At 34.9% G+C, this 25986-nt stretch overlaps 1 protein-coding gene across 3 annotated transcripts; it reads left to right on the top strand.

The window, feature by feature from the left end:
- The first annotated feature begins 376 nt into the window (after nucleotides 1–376).
- CCNC (cyclin C) lies at nucleotides 377–25986 on the top strand. Of its 3 annotated transcripts, none has more exons than XM_045807001.2 (12): nucleotides 377–628; nucleotides 5763–5869; nucleotides 6742–6826; nucleotides 6990–7059; nucleotides 9860–9911; nucleotides 17307–17362; nucleotides 18270–18305; nucleotides 18985–19076; nucleotides 19699–19766; nucleotides 21908–21987; nucleotides 23140–23258; nucleotides 24107–24567. In XM_045807001.2, the coding sequence occupies exons 1-12, from the start codon at nucleotides 597–599 to the stop codon at nucleotides 24156–24158; spliced, it is 849 nt and encodes a 282-aa protein (XP_045662957.1). In that variant the 5' UTR covers nucleotides 377–596; the 3' UTR covers nucleotides 24159–24567. The 3 variants fall into 3 exon arrangements, with proteins under 3 accessions (XP_045662957.1, XP_045662956.1, XP_087721465.1); XM_045807000.2 differs by lacking the exon at nucleotides 24107–24567 and adding an exon at nucleotides 24740–25986 and having other exon boundaries at nucleotides 385–628; XM_087865339.1 differs by lacking the exons at nucleotides 377–628; nucleotides 24107–24567 and adding exons at nucleotides 971–4969; nucleotides 24740–25986.

The raw sequence follows: 25986 nt of genomic DNA, 5'->3' as shown, positions 1-25986 counted from the left end.
AGGACTCCATTAAGAACTTATTCGGCTTGGTGCAGGCAAATTTTGGTAGGTCCTTGAGGACAAAATAAGTTTTGTTCCTCTTTTCACTAGCAGGAGAAGGAACTGAAATCAGGAAACCTTACACTTTAACGAAGTGCCATACCGGCGGCCTGTAAAATGAAAAAACAAAATTCCAAACCGGCCTACATTTCCTTCCGACTCAGTGAATGGACGCAGCTCACAAAAAACCCTCGCGAGTTGTAGGACGGAACCGGTACGAAACTCTCGCGAGAGCCTCCCGACCGCCGGGAGCCTTCTATGGGCACTAGTTCCCACCCCCTCAGCGCCGCCACAGGCTGCCCGCTCCCCACCGGCTTCCTCTGCTACCGCGGGGCGGGCCGGAACTTTTATCCATAGGAACGGGTTTACACAGTAGAGTGTTGCCGGCCGGCGTCAAGGAGAATAGAGTGCCATCCTCTTCCTCTCACCGTAGCCGCCGCGGAGCGGAGCCGAGCAGATCAGATCCAGGAGCGCGGTTACCGGGCGGGCTGGGTCTATGGTCGCTCCGCGGGCCGCTCCGCCGGCTGGTGCTTTTTTATCAGGGCAAGCTGTGTTCCATGGCAGGGAACTTTTGGCAGAGCTCCCATTAGTAAGTGATCTTCCGTCTTCTCGCCCGGGGCTTGTTCTTGGGAGCCGGTGAGGACGGGGCCTGCGACTCCCTTTGGCCTGGATCCCGGCCCCTGTCCCGAGTGCCGCGGGGTCTCCCGGGAGGCGGCAGCGGCCGGAAGCGGGATGCTCTTTTCTCTGGCGACTCCCCTCTCCCCGCCCCCTGGCAGCATTTCGGGGGTGGGGGTAAAGATGTGTGAGCGGGGAAGGGCGAGGGGTTAAGGAGGTTCGGTCTCCGGGGAAGGAAGGAGTTTAACTTGATTCCTGGATAAGCTAGGCCTGGAAGCGGGGTGGGTTGGGTGGGATGGGGTGGGATGGGCGCAGGTATGGGAAGTGCGGCACAGCTCGGACTCTGGGCTCTTCAGGACAGTTGTGGTTCGCTTTTGCCTGGGCTCTCTTTAGTTGTCGGCATTGTAGTCTTTTGTCATTGACCTTCTATCTTGAGTGAATTTAGTATTCCGAGGAGAATTTAGTATTCCGAGGAGAGGGTCCAGAATCAGTCTTGTTTTCTGCTCTGTAACCGCTTCCTGCCATTACCTTATGCCTAGATGGAGTTGTATGTTGGTTAGGTATAGGGCAGGTGCTCTCAAAATTTATTCATTTCATTAGTCTGTGCCTTATATTTTGTTTTAAGCAACTATTTTCCAGTGACTGCCGATTTCTTTAACCTATTTCATGAATAAGTTTTTGTTTTTGTTAGTGACCATGGAAGAACTAGAGTCATATTAAAAATATTTTCCCCTAAATACGTTTGTTCAGGCGGAAAGGTGGGTGATGCGACTAATTGAACTTTGACTAGGCTTTCCGCTGTACGGTTGAAAGGTGAACAGAACCTGGTACTATTATATTTTGGTGTAAACATACCTTAATGCCAAGAGAGCATTAGTAGTAGTAATTTAAATTTTGATTCTGTGAAGAAGATGGATTCCTATTCATTCTGTTTTTAGTCCTTTGTAAGAGAAGAAAAAAGAAACAATGGGTTTGGAAACCTATTTTCAGAAAACAGGTTTTCCTCTCGCTGTAAGTGATTCTGTGGTGATGAAATTCTGTAGAAGCCTTACTCATTGTAATATTGCTTGGGCAAAATTAAAATACAGAAAATTTACTGGAGAAGGGGTAGTATTTTAATAAACTTTGAAAGAAAGAAAGAATTGACAAGTAGCTAGCTGTTGATTATCAGAAGTTACAGCCATTTTTCAACTTAAAAAAAAAGATCCTACCTGCCTTTTGGTAAATGTTCTCATTATGCTTTCACTTATTGTTGGCGTAATAAGAACATATATCAGAGGGGGAGAAGGATCTATAATACTTGTTTTTTCACTTTTGAAATATAAAATTGTTATAATGTTAAATGTGCTTTTTTGAAAGTGTCCTTGCCGCACAATTCAAATAGTCCTGGAGGAAGGGGCCACTGAGATCTCTTGAGAATCATGAAGTGCCTGATCTGCAAAAGGTTACAAGTGAGAAAGACAAGGCGGTCAATTCTGGAAAAACAAACCAACAAAAAGATTACAAAAACCATTGCTTTAGGTGATTTTGGTAAAAGAGGAAAATTGACATGAACTATGTTGTGTATCGTGGCTTGAAGATGCGCATTTTAACATTTCTGAAATGAGCCTGACAATTTTTTTTCTTAGCGCATGAAATAATGGTGAATTTTACAGTGTAATCTTAAATTTTTTAAGTGTTCTTGGTTTAACCTCCATACTATGTGCTGCGAGAAAAAACTTAAATATTTATGAAATTTATCTTTTTAAAAACCTGTGACTGTGAGGATGAAATTAATGATAATTCCAGAACATAGTGAATCACAGTATTTTCTAGAAAGTTGAAGTAGAGCACAACACATTCTTTGATCTTACTGCAGTAAAAGTAGGGCACTAAATACTAGGTGGTTGACTGAATGAATTAATGAAGAGGTAACAAATAAAAAAGGACAAAATCAATTCTGGATATTGTATCAAAGAGGAAACTGAAAATACAGTTACATAATATTAAGGAAATAACCTGATGAGATCAATATATATCCATACCTGTGGGGTGTAGCCAAAGTTATAAACTAGCATCCAGAATAACTGACAAAGAATAAAAATAGTCAAAATAGTCTGCTTAAGAGTATTAAAAAGGAAACAGTGAAATAAGTCCAAGGGGGGAAAAACAAAGACTTAATAAAGGTAACACTTATTAACATATTAAAAGGAAAAATAGCCAGAAATTATAAGAGCTGGTTCTTTGGAAGGGAAGATCAAAACGGTAGACTAAACTGCTAGTTGAATCAAAGAAAAGAGGGTTGATACAGAGATACAAAATTAGGAATCAGAAAAGTAAATAAATCCAGATGTACCTTTAGGTTACCTCCATGGTAATAAATTTGAAAGCCAAAACAAATTTAGAAAGTTACCAAAGAGCTACCCCTTAAAAAATGCTCTGGCCCACATTATTTCATGGGTAAATGTTTTCCCATTTTCAAGAGAATCTGCTACTGAAATTATTGCAGGTCACACAGAAAGAAAGCTTTCCAGTTCTCTCTTTGAAGCTACAATAACACTGATAAAATCTAGAAAAGGTTGCACAAAAAACAATCTCAGTTTTGAATATTGATACAAGCATCATAAATTACTAACAAGTAGAGTCTAACATTACATTAGAAATACAGAAAATGGTAGTGATTTTATTGAAATATGGTTAGTATTAGGAAATCTGTTAATAATAAACAGTGAAGGCATCAAAAGACATCTATTAAAATTCAACATCTATTCTTGACTAAAACAGGATGCTTTCTTAACATGGTAAGAACATCAAAGCATGAATAAGAGATATTTAATGGTGAAACATTGGGAAAATAGGGTGCCTGTTTAACATTGTTCTGAATTACTACTCAATACGATTAATAGAATGAGATATTAAAAATGACAAAATTGTCAGCCTGTAGAGATAAAATTAACTCGAAAATTCAGTTAATTGAAAAATTATTATAAACAGTAAAGGTTTAATGAAGTGACCAGTTACAAAATGTAAAAATGGAAAGCTTTCTTCTAAATGAATGATGGAAAATATAATTACAGTAGCAATATAAAATATGAAATACACAAGAATAAACTAAAGAAATGTGCGGGACCTATAGGAAGAAAATTTTAAAATTCTCTAGTAGAACATAAAGATTTTAATAAATGGAGTTTGAATTCTAGCACTGTAAAGATAGCATTTCTCTCTATCGATCTCTAAGTTTAATGCAATTGGGACTTGACATAATACTTCTAAAGTTCAAGTCTTAGAATAATAATTGTAATAGAATATTGAGAAGTTTTTCTAAAGAACACTAAGTAGCAAGGGGGATATTTTCCATATCAGATTTCAATAATTTAATCTTATGTTTTAAAATAGCATGGCATAGGAATAAGAAAAATTGAAAGAAAAAAGCCTTAAGTATATTAGAAAATGTAGGTGAATTTTTTTCTTTAATCATTTTGTGTCAGGGAAGGTCTTCCCATTTGTGACCAGCATAAAATCAAAGTTAAAATATGGGTTGGGGGGCGCCTGGGTGGCGCAGTCGTTAAAGCGTCTGCCTTCGGCTCAGGGCGTGATCCCGGCGTTCCAGGATCGAGTCCCACGTCGGGCTCCTCCGCTGGGAGCCTGCTTCTTCCTCTCTCACTCCCCTGCTGTGTTCCCTCTCTCGCTGGCTGTCTCTCTGTCACATAAATAAAAATAAAAAATCTTAAATAAATAAATAAATAAATAATAAAATATGAGTTGGTTTTAGGGGCACTTGGGTGGCTCAGTCGTTAAGCGTCTGCCTTCGGCTCAGGGCGTGATCCCAGAGTCCTGGGATCGAGCCCCACATCAGGCTCCCTGCTCCTGCTGGGAAGCCTGCTTCTACCTCTCCCACTCCCCCTGCCTGTGTTCCCTCTCTTGCTGGCTGTCTCTCTCTCTGTCAAATAAATAAATAAAATCTTTAAAAAATAAATAAATAAAAAATAAATAAAATATGGGTTGGTTTTAATAAGTCATATTTCTGTGTTACAAATAATTAAATATTAAGAGATCATGCTAAAGTTGGGGAATGTTTGCAGTTTATTTGACAAGTGGTTTATTATCCATAATATGCAGATTATATGAGAAGAATCTCTTAATCGTGAAAAAGACCATTCCATTAGAAAAATTGTCATTGGAATTACAGTGTACAAAAAACTGTATTTGACCAATAAGGCATGGAAAAATGTTTAACCTCAGAAGTAAACTAAAAAACTGGTGTGACATATGGAATACAAACTAACAATGTAAAACAAAGTTATCAGCAAAACCAACCAATCAGTTCTATTTCTAGGTAATTATTTTAAATGTATTATTAATCAGATATGCAAGAGTGAATTAACAAAGCTATTAAGGCATTATTTTTAATAGTCAGAAATTATAAGCTACATTCCTATAATAGGAATTAACTAAACAAGTAACAATCCATCCATAATGCTGTGCAACAATTTAGAGGTATGCTGAATAACAAATTTGTTGACATCGAAAGACTTCCAGAACATACTGAATGACAAAAGCAAGTTGCAGAATAGTTTTTTGGGTCATTTCAGTTTCATATCTCTGGTTAATTGGCACTTGGCAGGTAGAGGAGGCTATAGTGTAATAAATTCAGAAGCAGCTTTTAACATGATGGGAATTTGTGAATTAGGGAAATTAAATACTGTAGTTACTTGTGAACAACTGAGAAAAGACACTTCATACCTAAGACACCATCATTTGGTGCCAAATAACTATACCATTATTTTATGTATCATTAGGAAAAAATAAACGTGCTGCCAGTTAAAAGCTTAAGACATCACTTTCTTGATATCATAGTCTTAAAACCAATGAAATAACAATATAAGGTAGTGAGAGAGAGAACAAAAAAGAGAGACAGAAAATTAGACTGGAATTTTTTTTCAGGGCATATTTACATTCATTAGTGAGATAATTCTCAGAGTTTAAAGAAATATGAAAAATCTTCCTAGGTTACTTCTTGCACTTTGTATTTCTCAGAATGTTCATAACTTGTTCAGTCTTAGAATGTTTTTTTTGTGACTTTGTTAGTTGATTTTCTGTAACGTGTCTTAACATCTTCATTCTTCTAGTTTGCAATGGATTTTGGATAAACAAGATCTGTTGAAGGAACGCCAGAAGGACTTAAAGTTTCTCTCAGAAGAAGAGTATTGGAAATTACAGATATTTTTTACAAATGGTAAACTTAAAAAAAAATTAATTGAAATGGTACAGTTGGTTACATCTGAATTAAAACTTCTGTATAGTAATTTGTGATGAGCTGTTTTAGTTCCTACTTGATATTTTTATTTATACATATATTCTTTTATAACATATTTATCTTTCTAAGTGCTCTAAATAAAGTCTTTTGTGAATCTTACATTGCAGAGACACTCAAGACAGTTTGAAAGTGTTCATTAATCTCCCTAAGCATTTATAATGTGTTAATAAACCCCATTAAGTTTGGCTAAAGCAAGTATTTTGAGGATAAATGGATTCTTTGGACTGACATCCTATATTGGTCATTCTTATCTTACAAGTTTGCTTTGGAGGAAGGGGATTTAGAGTCAAAAGATCCTTGCTCTGCCACATGGTAGCTTTGTTACGTGATCTTTCTAACCCTCAGTTCACTCTTCTGCAAACCTACTTCTGTGTTGTTTGGAGAATTCACTATGGACTTTTTAATAAACTTTATAAAGTGAAAGTTGTAGTGAGTTTGTTAACTATATAATATTTTCTTTTTATATTTATTCTAAAGATAAAAACATTGAAAATACTTAGAAGGTAGAGGGAAATACCTTTCATTCAACCTTCTTAATACAAGAATAGTGTTTGCTATGGGGCACTTTCTATTTTTTATTGTTATTTATGCATACCTATATTTTTTTTAACAGATTTGCAAATCCTAATACCAGCCCAGTGTGATCCAAGTAGAGCTTTATAGCATATGTAGGTTTTTCTCTTTGTTAAAAATTAATATAGTCATGATTTAACCATGTGAAAGTTACTGTTCAGTGTCAATATTATAATGATACCAGAAGAACATTTAAAACTTTATTATTTTTCTTTTAGTTATTCAGGCATTAGGTGAACATCTTAAATTAAGACAACAAGTTATTGCCACTGCTACGGTCTATTTCAAGAGATTCTATGCCAGGTAGGACTTTTATTTTGGGATTAGGTTACACCTATTTGAAACTCTTATGTAATGTTGATGAACCTTAGTATAAATGAATCATGTGTTTGCCATAGAATTATCTTGGTTTTTTTCCAGTGTTTTCTATATGAATGACATTTAACTTTGTTTTATCATATTTTAGGTATTCTCTGAAAAGTATAGATCCTGTATTAATGGCTCCTACATGTGTGTTTTTGGCATCCAAAGTAGAGGTATGAAATAGTTTTCTGTTCTTCGTTAAAGTATAGTCAATGTACCTTGGTTAATCTGCCCTAGTTTTCATATTACCTATTTAAAAATAATGACAGATGGTGATTTATGCAAAATAGTGAAATTCATACAAATTCAAAGATATACATGTCTTTATACATTCATTTAACAAACACTTATGTAACATTTACTATATACTAAGTGCTATTCTGAGTCCTTTTACAACTATAACTGACTCATAATTTGACTTATAATCCTTATAAGAAACAGTGGTGTGTATGGTAGTAATATCCTCATTTCATAAAGGACGAAACTGAGGTACATAGAGATTAAGAAGCTTGCCTAAGATCATAGAGCTGGTAAGTGGCAGAGCCTGGGAGTCTGGCTACTAATTCCATGCTTTTAACTGCTTTGTTCTAGGTCCTCTAAGACATTTACTGTTTGGCACTGAGGAGTATTCCATAAGTGCCACACCTTCTCTACTATAACCTGAATTATAACTCCTCCTCCTATGACCCTCCTCCTCCTCCACATGCTTCCTGTGTTCTGTCTTCCCTCCCTGCCTCCTGATAATGGCTGTCTGCCAAGCCATAGGGAAAGCAGGAGGGAAGGCAAGGATTGAGTGTGGATCTAGTCAAATAGATTCCAATGAGGAATTGTTAGGGGAGAGAAATTAGGTGAGGGAGAGAGAAGAGAGATGGGAACTTGGAGCTGAGACTAAATCTCTGCTCACCTTATTTTCCTTTTCAGTATTTTTGAGAGAGCGCAGCTAAAATCCAGACAATAATAGGAGATATTGACTGATTTTCATTATAACATATGCAGTCTTTAAACTTACAGAACCTTTGTATTATGTACCTTAGATGTCCTTAGAATCGTAATTGTATTCTTGAAAATTGAATGTAATTTAAGCCTAATAGGTTTATATTCCTTTTGGTACTCAGTTTTGATTTAGTTTTGTTTTAGTCATTATTTAGGATTATTTAAGACATCTTTCCTAATTATTACCTAAAGTAATGAGAGTTCACCCTATTAGAAATAATATTAAGACAGACTTTCTAGAGGTTTGTGGTTTTCTAGTTATAAGTGGTAGCTGAAAGGGACAGCCCGGTTGTTACTAAGTTCTTTATTGGGAAAAGCAGTGTTTATAAAAAGCCCATATTACGGGGTGATTTTTCCAAATATTACCATGTAATTTGATGTATCTGAAGCACAACCAGTATGGAAAATCGAGACAAAATCTTTATAATATAATTTCTACTCTTGAAGATTAATTTGGGGATTTTAATTTGTTTCGTTTAAGTATCTTTTGTTATATGATTTACTGAGTAAAAGTTTTCACTGTAAAGAATTTTGGATAAAGAATAATCCTAGTTTGGGGCGCCCTGGCTGGCTCAGTTGGTAGAGCATATGACTCTTGATCTCAGGGTCGTGAGTTCAAGCCCCACATTGGGTGTAGAAATATTAAAAAAAAAAAAAAAAAGAATTAGTCCTGGAAAAAAATGTATCCCTTTATATTTGGTTCTAGCATTATTGTTTTTAGTCTTTAACTGTGACCAAATCTTTCTGTGTTTTGTCCAGTTGTGTGGGAATTATATAGAAATGACTTTTAAGATGTCTGAGGCATTTACTTTTTAGTTTCAGTTACTATGGTTTGAGGTTTAAATATAAATATATATATACCCATACATACCCACCTCACCCCTCAAAATAAGGATGTAGGTTGAAGACTACATTTAGTTTAGTTCCTTTTGTTGAATAAGGAACCGATTGATTTTTCTCTTTTAAAATAAAGTGAAGGCTTTAGTAATCTTATGAGGTTAATCAAATTAAATAAGACAATATAAGACAATATATGTAAGGTGGATCATAAATTTTAGTTATTTTTACAATGGTGGCATATTAAATTCAAAGAGGAAATGGGAACTGACATTAAGAGCCTTGTGTCACCTGGGTGGCTCAGTTGGTTAAGCATCCAACTCTTGATTTCGGCTCAGGTCATGATCTCCGAGTCGTGGGATGGAGCCCCCCATTGGGCTTCCTGCTAATCACAGATTCTGCTTAAGATTCTGTCCCAATCCCTCTGCCCATTCCCACTCACACTCTCTCAAAAAAAAAAAAAAAAAAGGAAGTCTTATGGAGAGTCTGGATGACTCAGTCAGTTAAGTGTCTGACTCTTGATCTCAGCTCAGGTCTTGATGTCAGGGTTGTTAGTTCAAGCCCCGTGTTGGGCTCCACACTGGGCATGCATGGAGCCTACTTTAAAAAAAAAAGGAAGTTTTATACTATATCATTCTATCATTCTTGTCTTCCTCTTCCAAATAGAATAATAGTTTTTATGGTCTTAAATTCTTTTGGTGATACTAAAGTTAATCTTTTAGAGATTCAGCCATTTTATTACTAAGTAGTATGAAGTATCTGTTCATTAGTCCAGGTTCAGTTGAATAGAAAGCGTACTTAGAATCTTTCTTGCATTAAGTGTAGAATCTAAAAAATCTTTTTGGAAACTATTTGGAGTGCAGAAAACTGGCACTGTTGCTTTAGGGCTTGGTTTCTAATTTGGTATCTGTCAATGATGTTAAATGACAAAATTATTTAAACATTTGTCTTATTGCAGCAATTTTAAGGAAAAGTAATACGTTTGGAGATTTAAGTACTTCGTGCCTGAAGTAGATAGAAGATGAAAAACAAACTATAAACATGGGGGGGGACATAGGAAATACTTTGCTTTGAATAGACCCAGATATCCTTAGGTTCATTGGATTACTATGTATCTGATCTCATCCACTTTTATTTCTCTAGGAATTTGGAGTAGTCTCAAATACAAGATTGATTTCTGCTGCTACTTCTGTATGTAAGTGCAAAAAGTATATCCTGCTTTAAGGATGTAATTCTTTAAAAAAGCTCCATAAGACCTTAATGTTTTTCAATTTAATGAGACCTATGAAAGATTCATTCGGTTTATTAAATCTCCTGTGGTCACATTTATGGCTAGTGTATTTGGCTAAAAATAAAGTTAAAATACTAAAATTTTAAAAACCACTTAATAGTATTATGTCCAAGACATTACTTTTAATACTAAAAATGCATAGTAACTATTGTCCAAAAACGTCAACTCAGTGGTTCTTAATTTTAAATAATAAGGGTAAAGAAAAAACTTATTTTCCAGTTTTATTGTATTTTATCTCTTCATAATGACTAGCCATTGTGTTATTCTTGTGGGTAAACTGTTTCTTTAGTAACTGTAGTGTATGTATTTGATTTGAATTAACGTATTTTGCCTCCATATTGAAAAACACAGTGCAGGGGAGAAAAATGCTGACTATAGTAGTCAGCCCTGGTTCTAAGTAGCAGCTGTATAACCTTGAGCAAATTGCTTTACCTCTTGGCTTTAGTTCTTTTTCCAAAAAGATGGGGTTTAGCTGCCTTGGAGTCATGACATTAAAAGAAATAACCCTGTAGACTAGTAATTGTATAAAATATTGTATACAGGGTATTAACATTATGCTATGCTCCGTCTTCATAGGTTAAGCACAAAGGCAGCACCTAACAAAAGATGAAAAATAATGCAGAATTTTTTTTTTAACTTACGTGATCTTGCACAGACGAGGCAGAACATTTGTTGTGTTTTTAGGTTTGTGAACCAGACTAATTTTCATATTTTTGGGTCATTCCCTTTTCTGAGAAGACTGTAATAATCTAATTCAGACTTTTCCATGCCTTATTTTACTCTTCTAAGGATAGCAGAGTAGTAATCAATTTTGCCATAGAATTTAATATAGCGGATACATCACATTGATAAGTATGGAATTGCCCTCTGGAAAATTGAATTATTAAAAATTCAAAAAGAACTGAAGGAAATCCACCAGAATGTTAGAAGTGCTCATCTGCGAGTGGTGAATTCTAAGTGCCTTATTTTCTTCATATGTCATTTTTTGTTTTCCAAATTTTTTAGAAGGTGTATATTTTTAAAAGTGAAAATACCGCGGCACCTGGGTGGCTCAGTCGGTTAAGCATCTGCCTCTTGATTTCAGCTCAGGTCATGATCTCAGGGTCCTGAGATCAAGCCCCACATTGGGCTCTCTGCCGAGTGTGTAGCCTGCTTGAGATTCTCTCTCTTTTTCTCTCCTCCTGCCCCTCCCCCTGTTCACACATGTGTGTGCTCTCTCTTCCTCTCAAAAAAAACCCAAAATGTAAAATACCTATTACTAAGGTTTATTTCTCATGCAAAGCCATAAAGTATATTCATAACAGTATTTGGTTACCAATGAGTAGGAAATTGTTACAGTAGAATAGTTTTGTTTATTTCATAAATGTTGTAGTGTATCATATAGACCCATACAGCTTAGGTTTCAGATTTCAGCTCCTTTGCTTTCTATGTGGCAAATTGAGCAAAATACAATATCCGTGTCTCAGTTTCCTTATCTGCAAGATGAGGATTAATAATACTTACATCAGAGGGTGGTTGTGAGGATCAAATGAGTTAATACCAGTAAAGCTCTTAGATCAGTGTCTTGCTCCGTGTCTTAGTTTGCTAGTCCTGCCATACAAAGTGATAGAGATTAAGTGGTTTAAACAACAAAATTATTTTTTCATGGTCTTAAAGCTGAAGTCCAAGATCAAGATGTCAACAAATTAGTTTCTCCTGAGGCCTCTCTTCCTTGTTTTCAGATGGCCACCGTTATGCTATGTCCTCACATGGCCCTTTCTTTGTGTGTGTGCGCACCCTTAGTGTTTCTTCCATTTTTAAGGACACTAGTCCTATAGAATTTGTGCCCCACTCTTATGACCACATTTAACCATAAGTACCTCTTAATTACCTATCTCCAAATTAGTCACATTGGGGGTTAGGTTTTCAACATTGAAATTTGGCAGGGGCAGGGAGCACAGTTCAGTCCGTAATATTCAGTAAACTTCAGTACCTACTTATCATCATCATCAATAACAGCATTGTCCTCACTGGAAACACCATATTGGATGCAGTGGTGAATACAAAGATAAATACAAGGAATTTCAGGGCAATATGAACATAAGACATGCATATACAAATATTAATACAAAAGAAAAAAATAAGTGTCATAAAGAATTAGAGAATTCAGTGAATGTTTTGAGTGGTAAAAGGTTATTTGTTAGATGAATCTAGAAAGGCTTAAATAGAATTTGGTAAAGAAAGATAGATTTTGAACCTGGGGAAATGTCAGGGAAAGATAGTCTAGGAACCAGTTTGGTCAAAAATAGAGAAAACTAATGAGTTACATTCAGTGAATGGTCAGTAAAGAAATAGCTGGGAAAAGTCCTACCTGGCTAAGGCCAGGTAATAGAGGGCCTTCATTGAAGACTCTGCAATTTGTTCTGTTGACAGTGGTGGTACGTTTGAAGGCTTTATTTCTCAACATGAGGATAATGGCAGAATTGTGTGTTAGGAAGGTGAATCTGGCAGCATAATGTAAGATGAATTGGAGGAGAATGTGAGTTGAGGTAGAGTTTAAAGTTTTTCACATGCTACAACATGGGTGAACCTTGGGGCACCTGGCTGGCTCAGTTGGAGTACATATGACTCTTGATCTCAAGGTTGTAAGTTTGATCCCTACATTGGATGTAGAGATTACTTAAAAATGAAATCTTTTTTTTTTAAGCAATTTCTTTTCTCAGCATTTTTTTAAAGATTTTTTATTTATTGAGAAAGAGAGAGCATAGAGGGAGAGTGAGAGGGAGAAGCAGATTCCCCGCTGAGCAGAGAGCCTGACATGGGGCTTGATCCCAGGACCCTGAGATCATGACCCGAGCCGAAGGAATACGCTGAACCGACTGAGCCACCCAGGTGCCCTTAAAAATGAACTCTTAAAAAAAAAAAAAAAAAAATAGGATGAACCTTGAGTACATTAGGGTAAGTGAAATAGGCCAGTCACAAAAAGATAAATACTTAATATTATGAATAATCGAATCAACAGAGATAGAAAGTAGAATAGAGGCTATTAGGGTTGGAGGGAGGGGAAAGTAGGGAATTGTTGAATGAGTATGGAGTTTCAGTTTTGTAAGATGGAAATTCAGGAGATGGATTGTGGGGATGGTTGCACAATTGTGAATGTACTTAATACTACTGAACTGCATACTTAAAAATGGCTAAAGATGATAAATTTTATATAATGTGTATCTTACCACAATTTTAAAACCACCTAAAAAAAACCCTCTGAAATACATATAAAACTGCAAATTGTAGTCCGTGCTGTCACCATAGGGTGCTGTGAGAAATAAAAGTTAACAAGTTTAAAGTAGAAAAATACTATTTTTAAGTTATTGAAGTGACCCAGGTGAGTACGAATGAAGGCTTAAAATGATGTCTTAGCCCCCAGCAAGGAGAACAAGCAAGCTAGATTTGCATGATAGAGTGAGCTGGACTTTTGTGAAAAGCAAGGGTTTAAGAAAAGCCAAAAATGATTTTTGAAGTGTTTTGCCTGGGCATTGGGAAGGTGAAGGTGGTACCAGAAGAGGAGAATAAGTGGGTTCTGAAAAGAGTTAGATTTAATCTTGGACATTCTAAGTGTAAATATATCAGTAGAACATCTTAGAAACGTGAGGCCAATGATAGAAATATGGGACTTGGTAAATTTTAAGAGATGGAGTTGCCTACTGTCTTGTGCTGCTTAGAAGATTAGTACCAAAAAAAAAAAAAAGAAAGAAAGAAAACCTTTGGGTTTGTGATCTTTGAGAGAGAATGTCACTGTCATTAGACATTATGGGGTAGGGGTTGAAGTCAGATTGCAAAGAACTAAGAAGTGAGTAGGTGCTGAGAAAAGGAGAATCTAACTGTATTACAAATACGTGAAATAACCTCAGTGAAGGGGGTGAGGGGAGGTGCTGACATGAGTAACTTTAGGAAGAAGTACAGTCTGTAAGGCTAAAGGCAAAAGGAACTGCACATAAACACCATACTCTAGTTAATAAATTTGATACTTAATGTAGGTACAAGTTAACAATTCCGGTACTGCTATACTTGTATCTGGAATTGAACAATTCCAGTAAATATATATATCCATGGTAAATGTTGATGTTGAGAGCCAGGTTTCTCACTGCTGGAATGAGAAAAACAAATAAGGAGAGGAGGCCAGAAAGATCCACGTAGTGACCAGAGTTAGAGACATCAGTATGAGCTCATGCTTACCTTGACATAAATATACATAAATATTTATAGATGCATGAATGTGTGTGTGTGTGTGTGGGTGTGGGTGTGGGTGTGGGTGTGTAGGCGTTGTCAGGTTAGAGGGTCTACAAACAATGACATCCCAGTAGCAATGAGTTCTCCTAGTGTTCAGATCTTTGTTTCTAATACCATTCTCCAATAAAAGGAGCTAAGTCTCCTTGGAGAAATGACTGGGACAGGGAATATACAAGATAGACCTGGAGCATGGTGCCAATAAGTAAAGAAGTGCTAAAAAAAATAAAATAAAAAGCCAAAAAACAAAACACCTGCCTTAATGGGGATATGTCAAAGGGACACATAACCCAACTGAAAGAGCTCTCAATGGCCAAAGATAGAAGAATTTGTACAACAGCAGCAACAACAGTAATACTGGATTATAACCCAAAGTATAAAAAAAATCTGAGTCTTTACTGTTATAAATAATTATTGAATAAATGGGGGAGAAGAGACAAATCTCTAATACAGAAGAATTTCATATAATTTATATAGCTAACTATACCTTCAAATAGGGAAAGCATAAATTTCTACTTCTTAAATGTTTGTTGTGCATAGTGACTTCCTTCTAATGTGTATATTATGCAAAGGGAAGGGGAAATAATTTTATAGTAGAGAAACCCAACAAACAGTACCTCAGCTAGGTGATTAAGGTTATTATCAACAGTGATAAATCACTAGTAGTGTGTACCTTTCATGCGATATGATGAAATGGCACTTCACTTCTCTCATCCTTCCTTCCCAAACCCACAACCCCAGTCTAAACATTAAATAAACATCAGACAAATTCCAGTAGAGGGTCAGGCAACAAAATAATACTTGAGAAAAAAAAAACTTGAAAAAAAATTAGTACTCTTAAAAACTCCCAAAGTCATCAAAGTCTGGAAAACTGTCACAGCCAAGTGAAATCTAAAGGAGACATGACAAGTAAATGGAAAGTGGTTTCCTGGATGAGAGCCTGGAACAGAGAAAGGACATTAGAAAAAAACTAAAGAGATTTGAATAAACTGTGGACTTTAGTTAATATATGTTTATATTGGTTCATTAATTACAACAATGTACCATACTAATATCAGATGTTAATAACAAGGGAAACTGGTGGGGGGTTGTTTTAATCTGTTCCAGCTGCTCTAACAGAATACCATAGACTGGGTGGCTTAAACAGTAGGCATTTATTTTTCACAGTTCTGGAAGCTGGGAAGTCCAAGATCAAAGTGTCTGCCTTGATCAGTTCCATGATTGACCATTTGTTTCCTGGCAAGCAGAAAGCCGCCCTCTCATTGTGCTCTCGCATGCACACTAGTGCATTAGAACACTAATCCTGTCATGGGGACCCCACCCTTATGACCCCACCTAAACCTAATTAACCCTCTAAATTTGGAGGTGGCTCCAAATCCCATCACACAGGTGTGTGGCTTCAACATGGGAATTTGGGGGGGACGTAAACATTTCAGCCCGTAACAGGCAGTATATGGGAACTCTCTATATGTTATCTTTTCAGTTCTGTAAATTTAAAAATGTTCTAAAAAATAGTCTACTTTTAAAAAGCAGAGGAATATAATTTGGTAGAGGTTTTATGTGTTTTTGTTTTTAAGAGAAATTTGAGTGTTTTAGTAAGTGATGGGACAGATTTATTGGAGGAGAAATGGTTAAGGGTGCAAAAAAAAAGTATGAACTGTCGGTTGAGCGGATGAAAAACAAATACACAAGTGATAGAGGTAGCAGTAGAGAGGAGGGGTGTACTTTCCTCCCAAGTTAGAAAAGGACTAGAAGGTAGAAATTCAAAACACAGAGCTATTTTATCTTGGAGTAGGAGAGAGGTTAACAGTCTGAGGTAAATCTCAGAAAGTTAGGTGTCATGGTTTTGGAGTTAGGGATGCAGATTTGTTTTATGTACAGAGATATGTACCTTGTTGAGTAGTTACCATTGTGTAAGTACCTATTTTACTTGTACACTTTACATCTTGTTTATATCACAAGGATTTGTAAAACTCAGAAATCTTAATATTAGGTATGTTTTCAAATAAAAGAGAAAGAAAAGGAAAGCTTTTAGTATAAAAGCTTTAGTATATTTAGTATAAATTTAGTATAAATTTCCTAGTGTCAACTTTAAATAGTTTAGGTTTCAAATCTTGGCAGATGTTACCTATCTAAATTAGTTGTTAGGTTCCTCAGTTTACAAAATAAAACTTTTTGAAAATAAAGTACATAGAATAAATGAAAAAAATTTTAATCTCCGTGTGGTCTTAGGCTTTATGCAAATGGAAGGGATCACAGAACAGATCCTCTAGAACATCACTTGATTTAATGAAATGCTGCATCATAGTGACTTGAGTACAATTTTCTCAAATAGTAGTACTTAAAGGTGTACACTAATCATTTTCAGGAGATAGAGTATTGATAGTTGACAGTTTTTTCATTTGTTCTTAGTGACAAAGAATAGTAACTGTATGTATGTGTTTGTGTTTTGAAAGTCCTAGAGAACTTTGCACATATATTTATGCTTTTATTAAAATATATTTTTGATAAAGAGGTACCTATTTATTATAGAAAGTGCAGATTGGTAAAAAATCCTTAAATCTCAGATGACCACTATTAACATTCTTTGGTTGTATTATCCTTTCAATTTTTATATATATTTAGAAATATATACATATATATTTGAACATATACACAACTTGTGTTCCTTCTAAGCTAAATTTACTGGAAAATAAAACCAATATCATTCTAGAGCTGGAAAGATTTTAGAGATGAAAATATCCGGGTGATTTTTTTCCCCCGACCCCTTTATTTTTTAAGCAGCAGAATGCTTTTTTAATAAGTATATAATTAAAGCTCTCTAATTGTAATATAGATGGGGGCCTAGGGCTTCCCGCCACTTAGTTCTTTCCCCTTGCCTGAAAAAAAAAAATCTGGGTTCCCTAAGCATCTCTAAGAGCTCTTACTAAAAGTGATTTAGCCCTTCCTCTAATATTCTACAACTGTGTTAAAGAAATTTTGGTTTAGTTTACTTTTTTCATTTTCTTAGTTTAAGTCATTTTTTGTTTTCTGCAGTAAAAACTAGATTTTCATATGCCTTTCCAAAGGAATTTCCTTACAGGATGAACCATGTAAGTATATTGTATAAAATAAAACTACTTGTCAAAGCTGTATATAAACTAGCTCCATTTTATGTTAGAATAAACTGAATAGTTTCCTATAAATGGCAGTTTCAGATACTACAAGAATATAAACTTCAATTCTAAATTAAAGCTAAATTGCTTCTACCTTTAAAAAAGTACTTAATAGCAATGGATATCTACCCTTGGTGCCCATTAAATCACTTTGAGAATTTTTTAATAATGCTGATATCAGGGCATCTCCAGATCAACTAAAACAGAATTTTTAGGCTTGAGGCCTGGGGACTGGTATTTTCTAAAAGCTCCCAGGTGATACTAGTGTGTAGCTAGGGCTGAGAACTACTATAATGGAACAATATGAAAACCATATTTGAAACTTGACCTTAATTTAGAAAGTCAGTTTCTATTAACATTTTTAATAGGCATGTCCCTTTTCTACCTTGCAAAGGATTTCATCATCCTGTATAAATTGTGTATGTTTCATTTTCAGTATTCTTTCCTTTTATTGATTTGTAATATAATAAGAGTAACACCTAAGTGGAGATAATTGCATTTTTGCATTTGTTGAGTGAAAAATGTTTTAGAAAATCTGAAGTTTACACAGGATATTTTAAATTAGATTAAATTTAAATTAAATTAAAGAATGCTTATATGAGCTGACTTTTCTATAAGGAGCATAGTCCTTTATAGTCATAATTGCATGCATTGTATAATAGTAAAAAAGTAATTTTTATTGCACATGTTCATTCTGATATAAACTACTGTGTATATTTTCTTGATTTAAAAAAATTTAGCAAAAATTTGTGATACATTACTATGATGTATAAATTGTTATGTTAGACTAAGTAGACTCACTAATTTGTTTCACATTGACATTTATAATCTTTTTTTAAAACAGATATTAGAATGTGAATTCTATCTTTTAGAACTAATGGTAAGTATATTACTTCCTTGTGATTAATAGAGTAAAACTTATTTTCAAATTTAGTGAAGTCAGAAATTATTTAAAGAAATTCTTTATAGGGAGGTACATTTTAAAGCCATCTAAATGATACATGATGGTGAAATCAGAGTACCTAGTAGCATCATCCCTATATCCTCTCAGAAGCCTGTAAAATAATTTGTATATCCCACTTAGGATGGGGAAATCCTTCTGTTCTGTAGTAACTATAGTGAAAGGATTGCAAGCAAACGAGTCAGGACATGAAGCCACTGTAAATTATTTGCACAATTTGTGTATGTGTGTGGTGTTATTTAAAGATAGATTATGTCTTTGGCAGAATTCTGCTCCTCCAGTTGGGAATTACGGATTTATAGGCTAATAAGAGGTTTCAGTGTGTTGCAGATGTGACACTTTGAGTCTCTAAGGGAATGGATGCTGACTGACTGCCAACCGATTTACCAAGGTATATTCCAGAGAGAGCACTGCCTTCACTATTACAGTAGAGTTTAGGGCTGCCATACTGCTTGCTTAAGAGAATAAGAGGGAAGCAAGCATGAGTTAGAGAAATAACGTTTTGAAATACACAATTACAAATCAGTTGGGTAATAATAAGTTTCTGTGTTGTAATAAATCTGTTTTTATACATACACATTTTTTAAACTGTTTCTAGGATTGTTGCTTGATAGTGTATCATCCTTATAGACCTTTGCTCCAGTATGTGCAGGACATGGGCCAAGAAGACATGTTGCTTCCCCTTGCATGGTAATTAGAACAGAAGTTATTCATGGTATAAATGTTACTAGCTAGGAAGGTTGACAACTGAATATGAAGTTTAGTATTTTTAGAGTAATTAAACTAGTGTCCCAAGATACTGTATGTTGAGTGAAATATCTGCTTGTTGAATTTTAATTAACTATATTTATAAATGCTAAATTGATAAGGATCTTTATTCGATTAATATTTCCACCAAAATTTGATCCTTACAAAAAAAAAAAACCAGACTGTTTACATGAAAATTAAGACAGATTATCTTTCAAATAGAATACTTTTTGTTGGTATTCTGCATATTAATTCATTGTATAATTTCTGGTTTCCTCTGATTTCCTAATTTTTAAAAAATTGGAAAGTTCCTTATTGTAATTTACTATAAGGTTTTAAGTTTTAAAATCTAGTTAGCTGTAATTTTATCCATTAAAATATGCTTATTCGTTGTCATTTTCATGTATCTTTTTCCCTTGATGTTTCCACCTTTGTATCTATCCTTCAGTAACGTAAGAGACATAAATATGTACAAAGATGGGAAATCTGACCCTCTCTGGGGGGTAATGTACAATCATACAAGGTAGTTCTGATTTCAGTAATAATATGATTTACATTTCTATAGGAGGATAGTGAATGATACCTACAGAACGGATCTTTGTCTACTGTATCCTCCTTTCATGATAGCTTTAGGTATGTAAGCATGGTATGCCTTTACTAGTTGAATTGTTATAAGCTTATTTAGGTCATCCCCTGAAAAATTTCACTTTATTATACTTTTACGTTCATATGGTTCATGAAGTAATAGACTAATCTTTGCATGTGAACTTGTAATAATATGAAATGCAACTTACAGAACTCAGAGTTATGTCCCTCTCACCCCCTTCTTTTAGTAAGTTTTTGGTTTTTGTTTTTTTCCTAAGTCATTTAAAATAATTTTGACCAGTGTGTGAATAGAACGTTTTTGTTCAGGAGGAAAAGTTCAGAATTAAGCCTGCTAATATTACTCGTAAATTATATAGAATAACTGGGCCTGTCTTTTATTCCCTGAGCCTAGTTAAGTCCTCAGAGGTCTAGTAAAGGGGCTTCTAGTCAGGGCCTTGCTGGAGGGAGAAGTTAGCTACCATTTTATTTGTGGGATGTAGCATAATGGGTTAAAAGGCAGTCTTTGGACTCAGATGGTCCTAGGTTTAAACTTTGCTTTCTTTACAATTGTGGGAAAAGTATTTAACCTTTCTGAGTTTGTTTCCTTAATTATAAAATGTTGGGGATACTAACTCCATACAGAATTGTTGCGAATATTAAATGAGATATCTTATAGAACACCAGTAATGCCTCCCGTGTATTAAGCACTTACTAGGTTTTTTTCCCATTCTTTTTCCTATTGATGTCTATGATTCTGTCCTCTTGATTTTCCCCCTATTCTTTTACCACCCAATTTCTGTTTAAATACACAACTTCTTTTAACCTGTACGTACCATTCTCTGCTCCCATTCTTACCTTTATTTAAGACTTGTCTCAGATATCACCTCTTTAGTGACACCCTCCCCATCCCCAAACTTCCTGCATCACCTTAGTCCGGGATTAGGATGTCTTTTCTAATTTACTCTGTGTATGCCCTATTACGGCATTTTCCACTGTATTTTAATTACCTGTTACTATAATTTCAGTTCTTTGGCCTCTCAGTCCCTCTCAGGCCTACACCCTACTTTACAGCTTCATTTGACTTGGGTCAACTACTCTGTCAATTCACATTTGAGTTACTATTTACCTGGAATGTCATCCTTCGCAAAATCATATGGGTAACTAAACCAGGGAATATAACTCCTAAGCTGGTGTGGGCTCAAGGTAGCCAAGCTGCTGGTAGGAATTATATTAGGCAAAATTATGATGTAGATTGTTGTCTCTGGGTTCTTTTAACTGTTTTTGTTAGTTTATATTGTGTGTAATGTATATATAGTTGACCCTTGAACGACGTGGATTTGAATTGTGCAGGTCTACCTATTCACAGGTTTTTTATAATACTGTAAATGTATCTTCTCTTCCATATGCTTGTTTTAGTAACATTTTTTCTCAGCTTACTTTATTATAAGAATACAGTGTATAATACATACACAAAATATGTGTTAATAAACTATCAGTCAGGCTTCTAGTCAGGAGTAGGTTATTAGTAGTTAAATTTTTGGGGAGTCAAAAGTTACCTGCAGATTTTTTTTAACTGTAGACGGGTTTGGCACCCCTAAGAATCATGTTGTTCAGAGGTCAACTATAATTACTGTATATAGTGCGTTATGCTTTTTTCTAAGCTCCATGTGATTATAACACTGAATTTGGTACTGGGGTGCCCAGTGTTCACTTGACTTGATCATGGGCTAATAAAACAGAAGTAACACACTGCTTTTAATTGAAATACCAAAATATAATCAACGTTGAAATTTATCAGCATATTATTGGCATGTATATGTGTCAAATTGACTTTTGGGTTTATTTTGACCAGTCCTTTGTACCATTGTTCAAGATCATTTCCCTGCTCTAGTTTCCTCCTTGGATTTTTTTCCTAACACGCCCTGACTCTCAGAGCAACTGTACCATCCTTAGTATACAGCAAGGAGCAGGGGATGTCAAGAACCTTAATATAGAATAGTAATTTTTCTGTCTGTATTAAGTTGATGGGATGGTCATTGGTAACTAATAGGTGAATCTATGTAATTTTTAACAAGAATATTGGAAAATGCACATGGAAATTTTAAGTGAAAATTTTGTCTTTAGTTCTAAGCCCCTACATTCCCCATTTGTGGTTAAACATGGGCCTTTTTCTCTCATTTTCTTTCCAGCTTGTCTACATGTAGCCTGTGTTGTACAACAGAAAGATGCCAGACAGTGGTTTGCTGAGCTTTCTGTGGATATGGAGAAGGTATTCTTTAAAATTCCCTTAGTTGAGGGGCACCTGGGTGGCTTAGTCGGTTAAGCATCTGACTCTTGATTTTGGCTCTGGTCATGATCTCAGGGTTGTGAGATTGAGCCCCATGTCGGGCTCTGCCCTGGATGTCGAGCCTGCTTAAGATTCTCTCTCTCCTTCTCGCCTTTATCCCATTTGCACTCTGTTTCTCTCTAAAACAAAAATTTTAAAAATTTAAAAATACATTAAAAAACAAAATAAAAATAAAATTCCCTTAAATATAAACTTGAACATTTTAAAGTTAATATGATGTTTACTTAACATGTCTAAAATCTTATGATGTCCACAAGGCTAAGAAGATTTTTGGTAAAAAATATTAAGAAACATGTTTGGTGAGAAGAGTTGATGTTGACTGTTCAGGTTATATTTCTCTTTTGGATTTAAACAATACATTTAAACAGAATTGTAAACTTCTGGTTTCTGAGTTGCAAAGCTGCCTCTAATTTCCTGGATTATTTTAAAAGCTACTTAGAGACCACTAAATACTACTATAAACTTTTGTAACACAGCCTGTCTCCTGACAAAGTGGGTTTTGCCCTTTTTCTATCTTTTCTGCTGAAATGCTGATAGCATTAGAATCAATCCAGTGTGAGGTCTACTCAGATGAGAAAGAGGGCTGCTTTGGAAACTGGAGACGACATGTAGAACTGCCAGTTTTTGAGCACCTTAACTCATGTGTAGTTAACAGAGAACAAAACAATGTCTTTCATGCACCATCTCGCATTACATTGTCGGAGACAGTTGCCATGAGAGGAGTGTGCTTTGTAGTGGCATACTCCTTCGTGATTTAGGCCTCTGTTCCCGGTACCTTCACTGTTTTGTTTTGGTTTAGGATATTAGCAGATAGAAGGGAACTAACTGCAGAGATGGGTAAGGATGGATGGGGTATACATGTTATAAGGTGAGAGGGTAGAAGGAGAAACCTACAGAGCAGTGCGGTAAAAATACTGCTTTCGAGTTTATCAAGATTATCTAATAGTCTCTGTCCTTGAGTATTCAGATTACATCTTTTCACTGTTTTCTGGAGGATGTGTGTGGTGTATATTCTTTATATACTAAATGTTGCTTGATATTGCCACTGAGAACTTTTCAAATATTTACTTCTAGATTTTGGAAATAATCAGGGTTATTTTAAAACTATATGAGCAGTGGAAGAATTTTGATGAGAGAAAAGAGATGGCAACTATTCTTAGTAAGATGCCGAAACCAAAACCTCCTCCAAACAGGTACTTTGTAGACTTTAATTATTGATTTCACTTAGTTATATATTTCATATACATTATCATATTTTTCCATAGATTATGTTGTATTATTTTCATGAAATTACTTCCAAAACTTCATGATTTATGTAACTTTTTAAAAAATCTGACTTGGCATATTGACAGTGTCTCATTTTAAAAAATACATTAATCTGATTATCTGTTAACTTTTCCTAATGCAGTGGCAGGTCTCTTACAGGTATCCCTCAACATATGGCTGGCAATATACTGTACGTAAATTTAAACAGAACAGAATTAGGCTAGTTCATCTGAAATTCAGGGATAAAGAATTCTGTAGTATCCTGTGTCTGTTTGACTCTGCGACCTACCCCGCTCCACACACACACTGTACTGGCTTTTATCCTGTTTTATAAATTTCAGTAGCTGTTTTCAAAACCTTAGGTTTTTTATCAAGTTTCAAAACTTGATCTGATATTGTAAAAATAAATAATTTTGGCTCTTGAGCGACCTGAAGATCCATGGCACATAGTAACATAATATTGCTACCTATGAATCACTTGTGCTAAAAGGGTTTTCTTTGGTTGTGTTTTATAGGGTCTTTTCATTTAGTTCAGTGGTTCTCAGCTCTTGCTGTATATCAGATCATTTAGAGTAGGAAAAAAGGTCAGAAGGGAAGTAAAGAAATGCTACCCATCTTAATGATCACGAAAAATAGTTAAGTTATATAATGTTAAGATAGATTTGCAGGTCTGATAAGTTAATGTTACCGTTTGGAAAAAATTAATACTTGACTTTTACAAGGAGCTGTTTAAGGCAGTCATTCAAACAGCTACCTTTGGATGCATTTTTTGCAGAAATTCCCTGAGTGATTCTCCACTAGTGGCAGGGCCTGAAGCTGCAAGATGATGATGGACAAGATAAGGCAATAATCCTATTGCTACAGTTACTGGTATTTTCAGTTTTAGTCATTTTTATTTTAAGTATTCAGCATTTTCCAGGAAATTGCCATTTTTCTTTCTGACTTAACAAAAGTTTGCTGTATTTACATGTGATTTTATTTTGACTTTGGACAATGATTTTTTGGGAAGAACACCTCTTGATTTTCATATTTAATAGGAATAAGATTTTATATGTAAAATTTTACAGGAAATTTGTTCAGAAGAAGCTCTAATCTCTATGTTGAGTGATACCTGTAATGACAATGAAATCCCATACCCTTATTTAAATTTTTTGAGTGTATATGGACACTAACTTCCAGAATGCTTGTTATGTGTGAGGGTACCAAGTTACATAAGAATAAAAATATAAAACCAAATGTTAGTCTTCTGTATTTTAATTTTCTACATCTGTGTCTTACAATCAGGAATGCCTTTGTTTTGTAGAGTTGTACCACAAAGTAACTAACTTTAAAAATTAGTTGGCTTATTGGGGTGTTGGAAATGAATCTTTTAATTGGTATAAAATCTCTTTCTTCCCCACTTGAACAGTGAAGGAGAGCAGGGTCCAAATGGAAGTCAGAACTCTAGCTACAGCCAATCTTAAAACATTCCGAAGAATTCCATAGTGGACCAGTTGGAAATAAACCATTGGACAGATTTCAGTTATGTCTTCAATGGAACACAAATGAAAATGAATAGCTTGTTTCTGTCAAGCATATTGGGAAGTGATTTATTTTTGCAAAATAAGTTTTTCCTTACCTAATTTGATTCTAGTACATAATTGATTACAATCTCTTGATTATAAAAGCATGGAAAGGTTCTAAGGGGACCTACAGACAGACTTACATAGACATTTCAAAATTAATAGCTTTGATTAGTATACTTTTTTCTTAATTTGGATAATAGAAATTGTAGCTTTTTATTAAGCCAGGAAACATGAAGCATAATTTGTTTAAAATTCTCTTTGGTCATTGAAGGGCCAAAAAAGGACATAAAAAGTCAAATATATGAGGGTTTTTTTCCCTCCTTAAGTTAAACTTTAAAACTGTATTTAAGGAATCAAATCTTACAAAATCCTGGAAGATTTTGGTAATGATGTTGATAATTTCAGGGAAATTAATCAAGTACCTATTGATTTAAAAATGTATTTTATTCAATAGTTTTAGTATCTTGCCATGGAAGATACTAGCCCAGCCTAGCAGAAAAGTGCAATATGTATAGCATACTTTGACATTTGAAAAGTTATATTAATTCCGTAACCATTTTGAAATGCTGGGCAAACTTTAAAAAAAAGAATCCTACATGATGTTATTTGTATTTGATTCACAGTTAATCAGGCATTTTCAAAGCTAATTGGATAAAACACCATAATATGGTTGAAATTTGGTAACATTTTAATGTTAATTTTTACTCTACTGTGAAAAGCTTTTTATATGACATACACACCCTAGTTTATTTTTGTGTCTTAGTGTGGATTTACAAATTTACTACAGGTATCCTGAGCCAGGAACACAATCAGGTTTCAGGCCAGTTTGATACTGGCTATTCTTAATTCTCAACAAGTGTAGGAGTTTGGACTAAATGTTATGTCAGTGGGACTGTGCTGTCTGTGGAACTTAAAGTAATCATTTTCTTCAGATTTGAAGGAGAGTGATAAAATTTGGAGTCATAGGATGTTGATGTACAATTTAAGGATTAAATTTTTTTATAAATCAATTGTGAACAATGGATTATTAAATTAAATGTTGACTTCCTAGTATAAAACTGCAAGAATAAAAAGTAAAGTTCTCCAGCTA

The sequence above is a fragment of the Ursus americanus genome, chromosome 11 (genome assembly GCF_024610735.1).
Source record: "Ursus americanus isolate L20-20 chromosome 11, mUrsAme1.1.p, whole genome shotgun sequence".
Classification (NCBI taxonomy): Eukaryota; Metazoa; Chordata; class Mammalia; order Carnivora; family Ursidae; genus Ursus; species Ursus americanus.
The sequence above is the reverse complement of the archived record's forward strand: the minus strand, read 5'-3'. Positions and strand labels throughout refer to the sequence as shown.

What these genes read in the sequence shown, in the direction of transcription:
- CCNC (XM_045807000.2), top strand. Translation starts at nt 597, where the DNA reads ATGGCAGGGAACTTTTGGCAGAGCTCCCATTA. An exon ending in TTCTGCTGCTACTTCTGTAT is followed by an intron (nt 9,912 to 17,306) that starts GTAAGTGCAAAA and finishes TGTTTTCTGCAG; the next exon opens with TAAAAACTAGATTTTCATAT. An exon ending in TTCCTTACAGGATGAACCAT is followed by an intron (nt 17,363 to 18,269) that starts GTAAGTATATTG and finishes TTTTTAAAACAG; the next exon opens with ATATTAGAATGTGAATTCTA.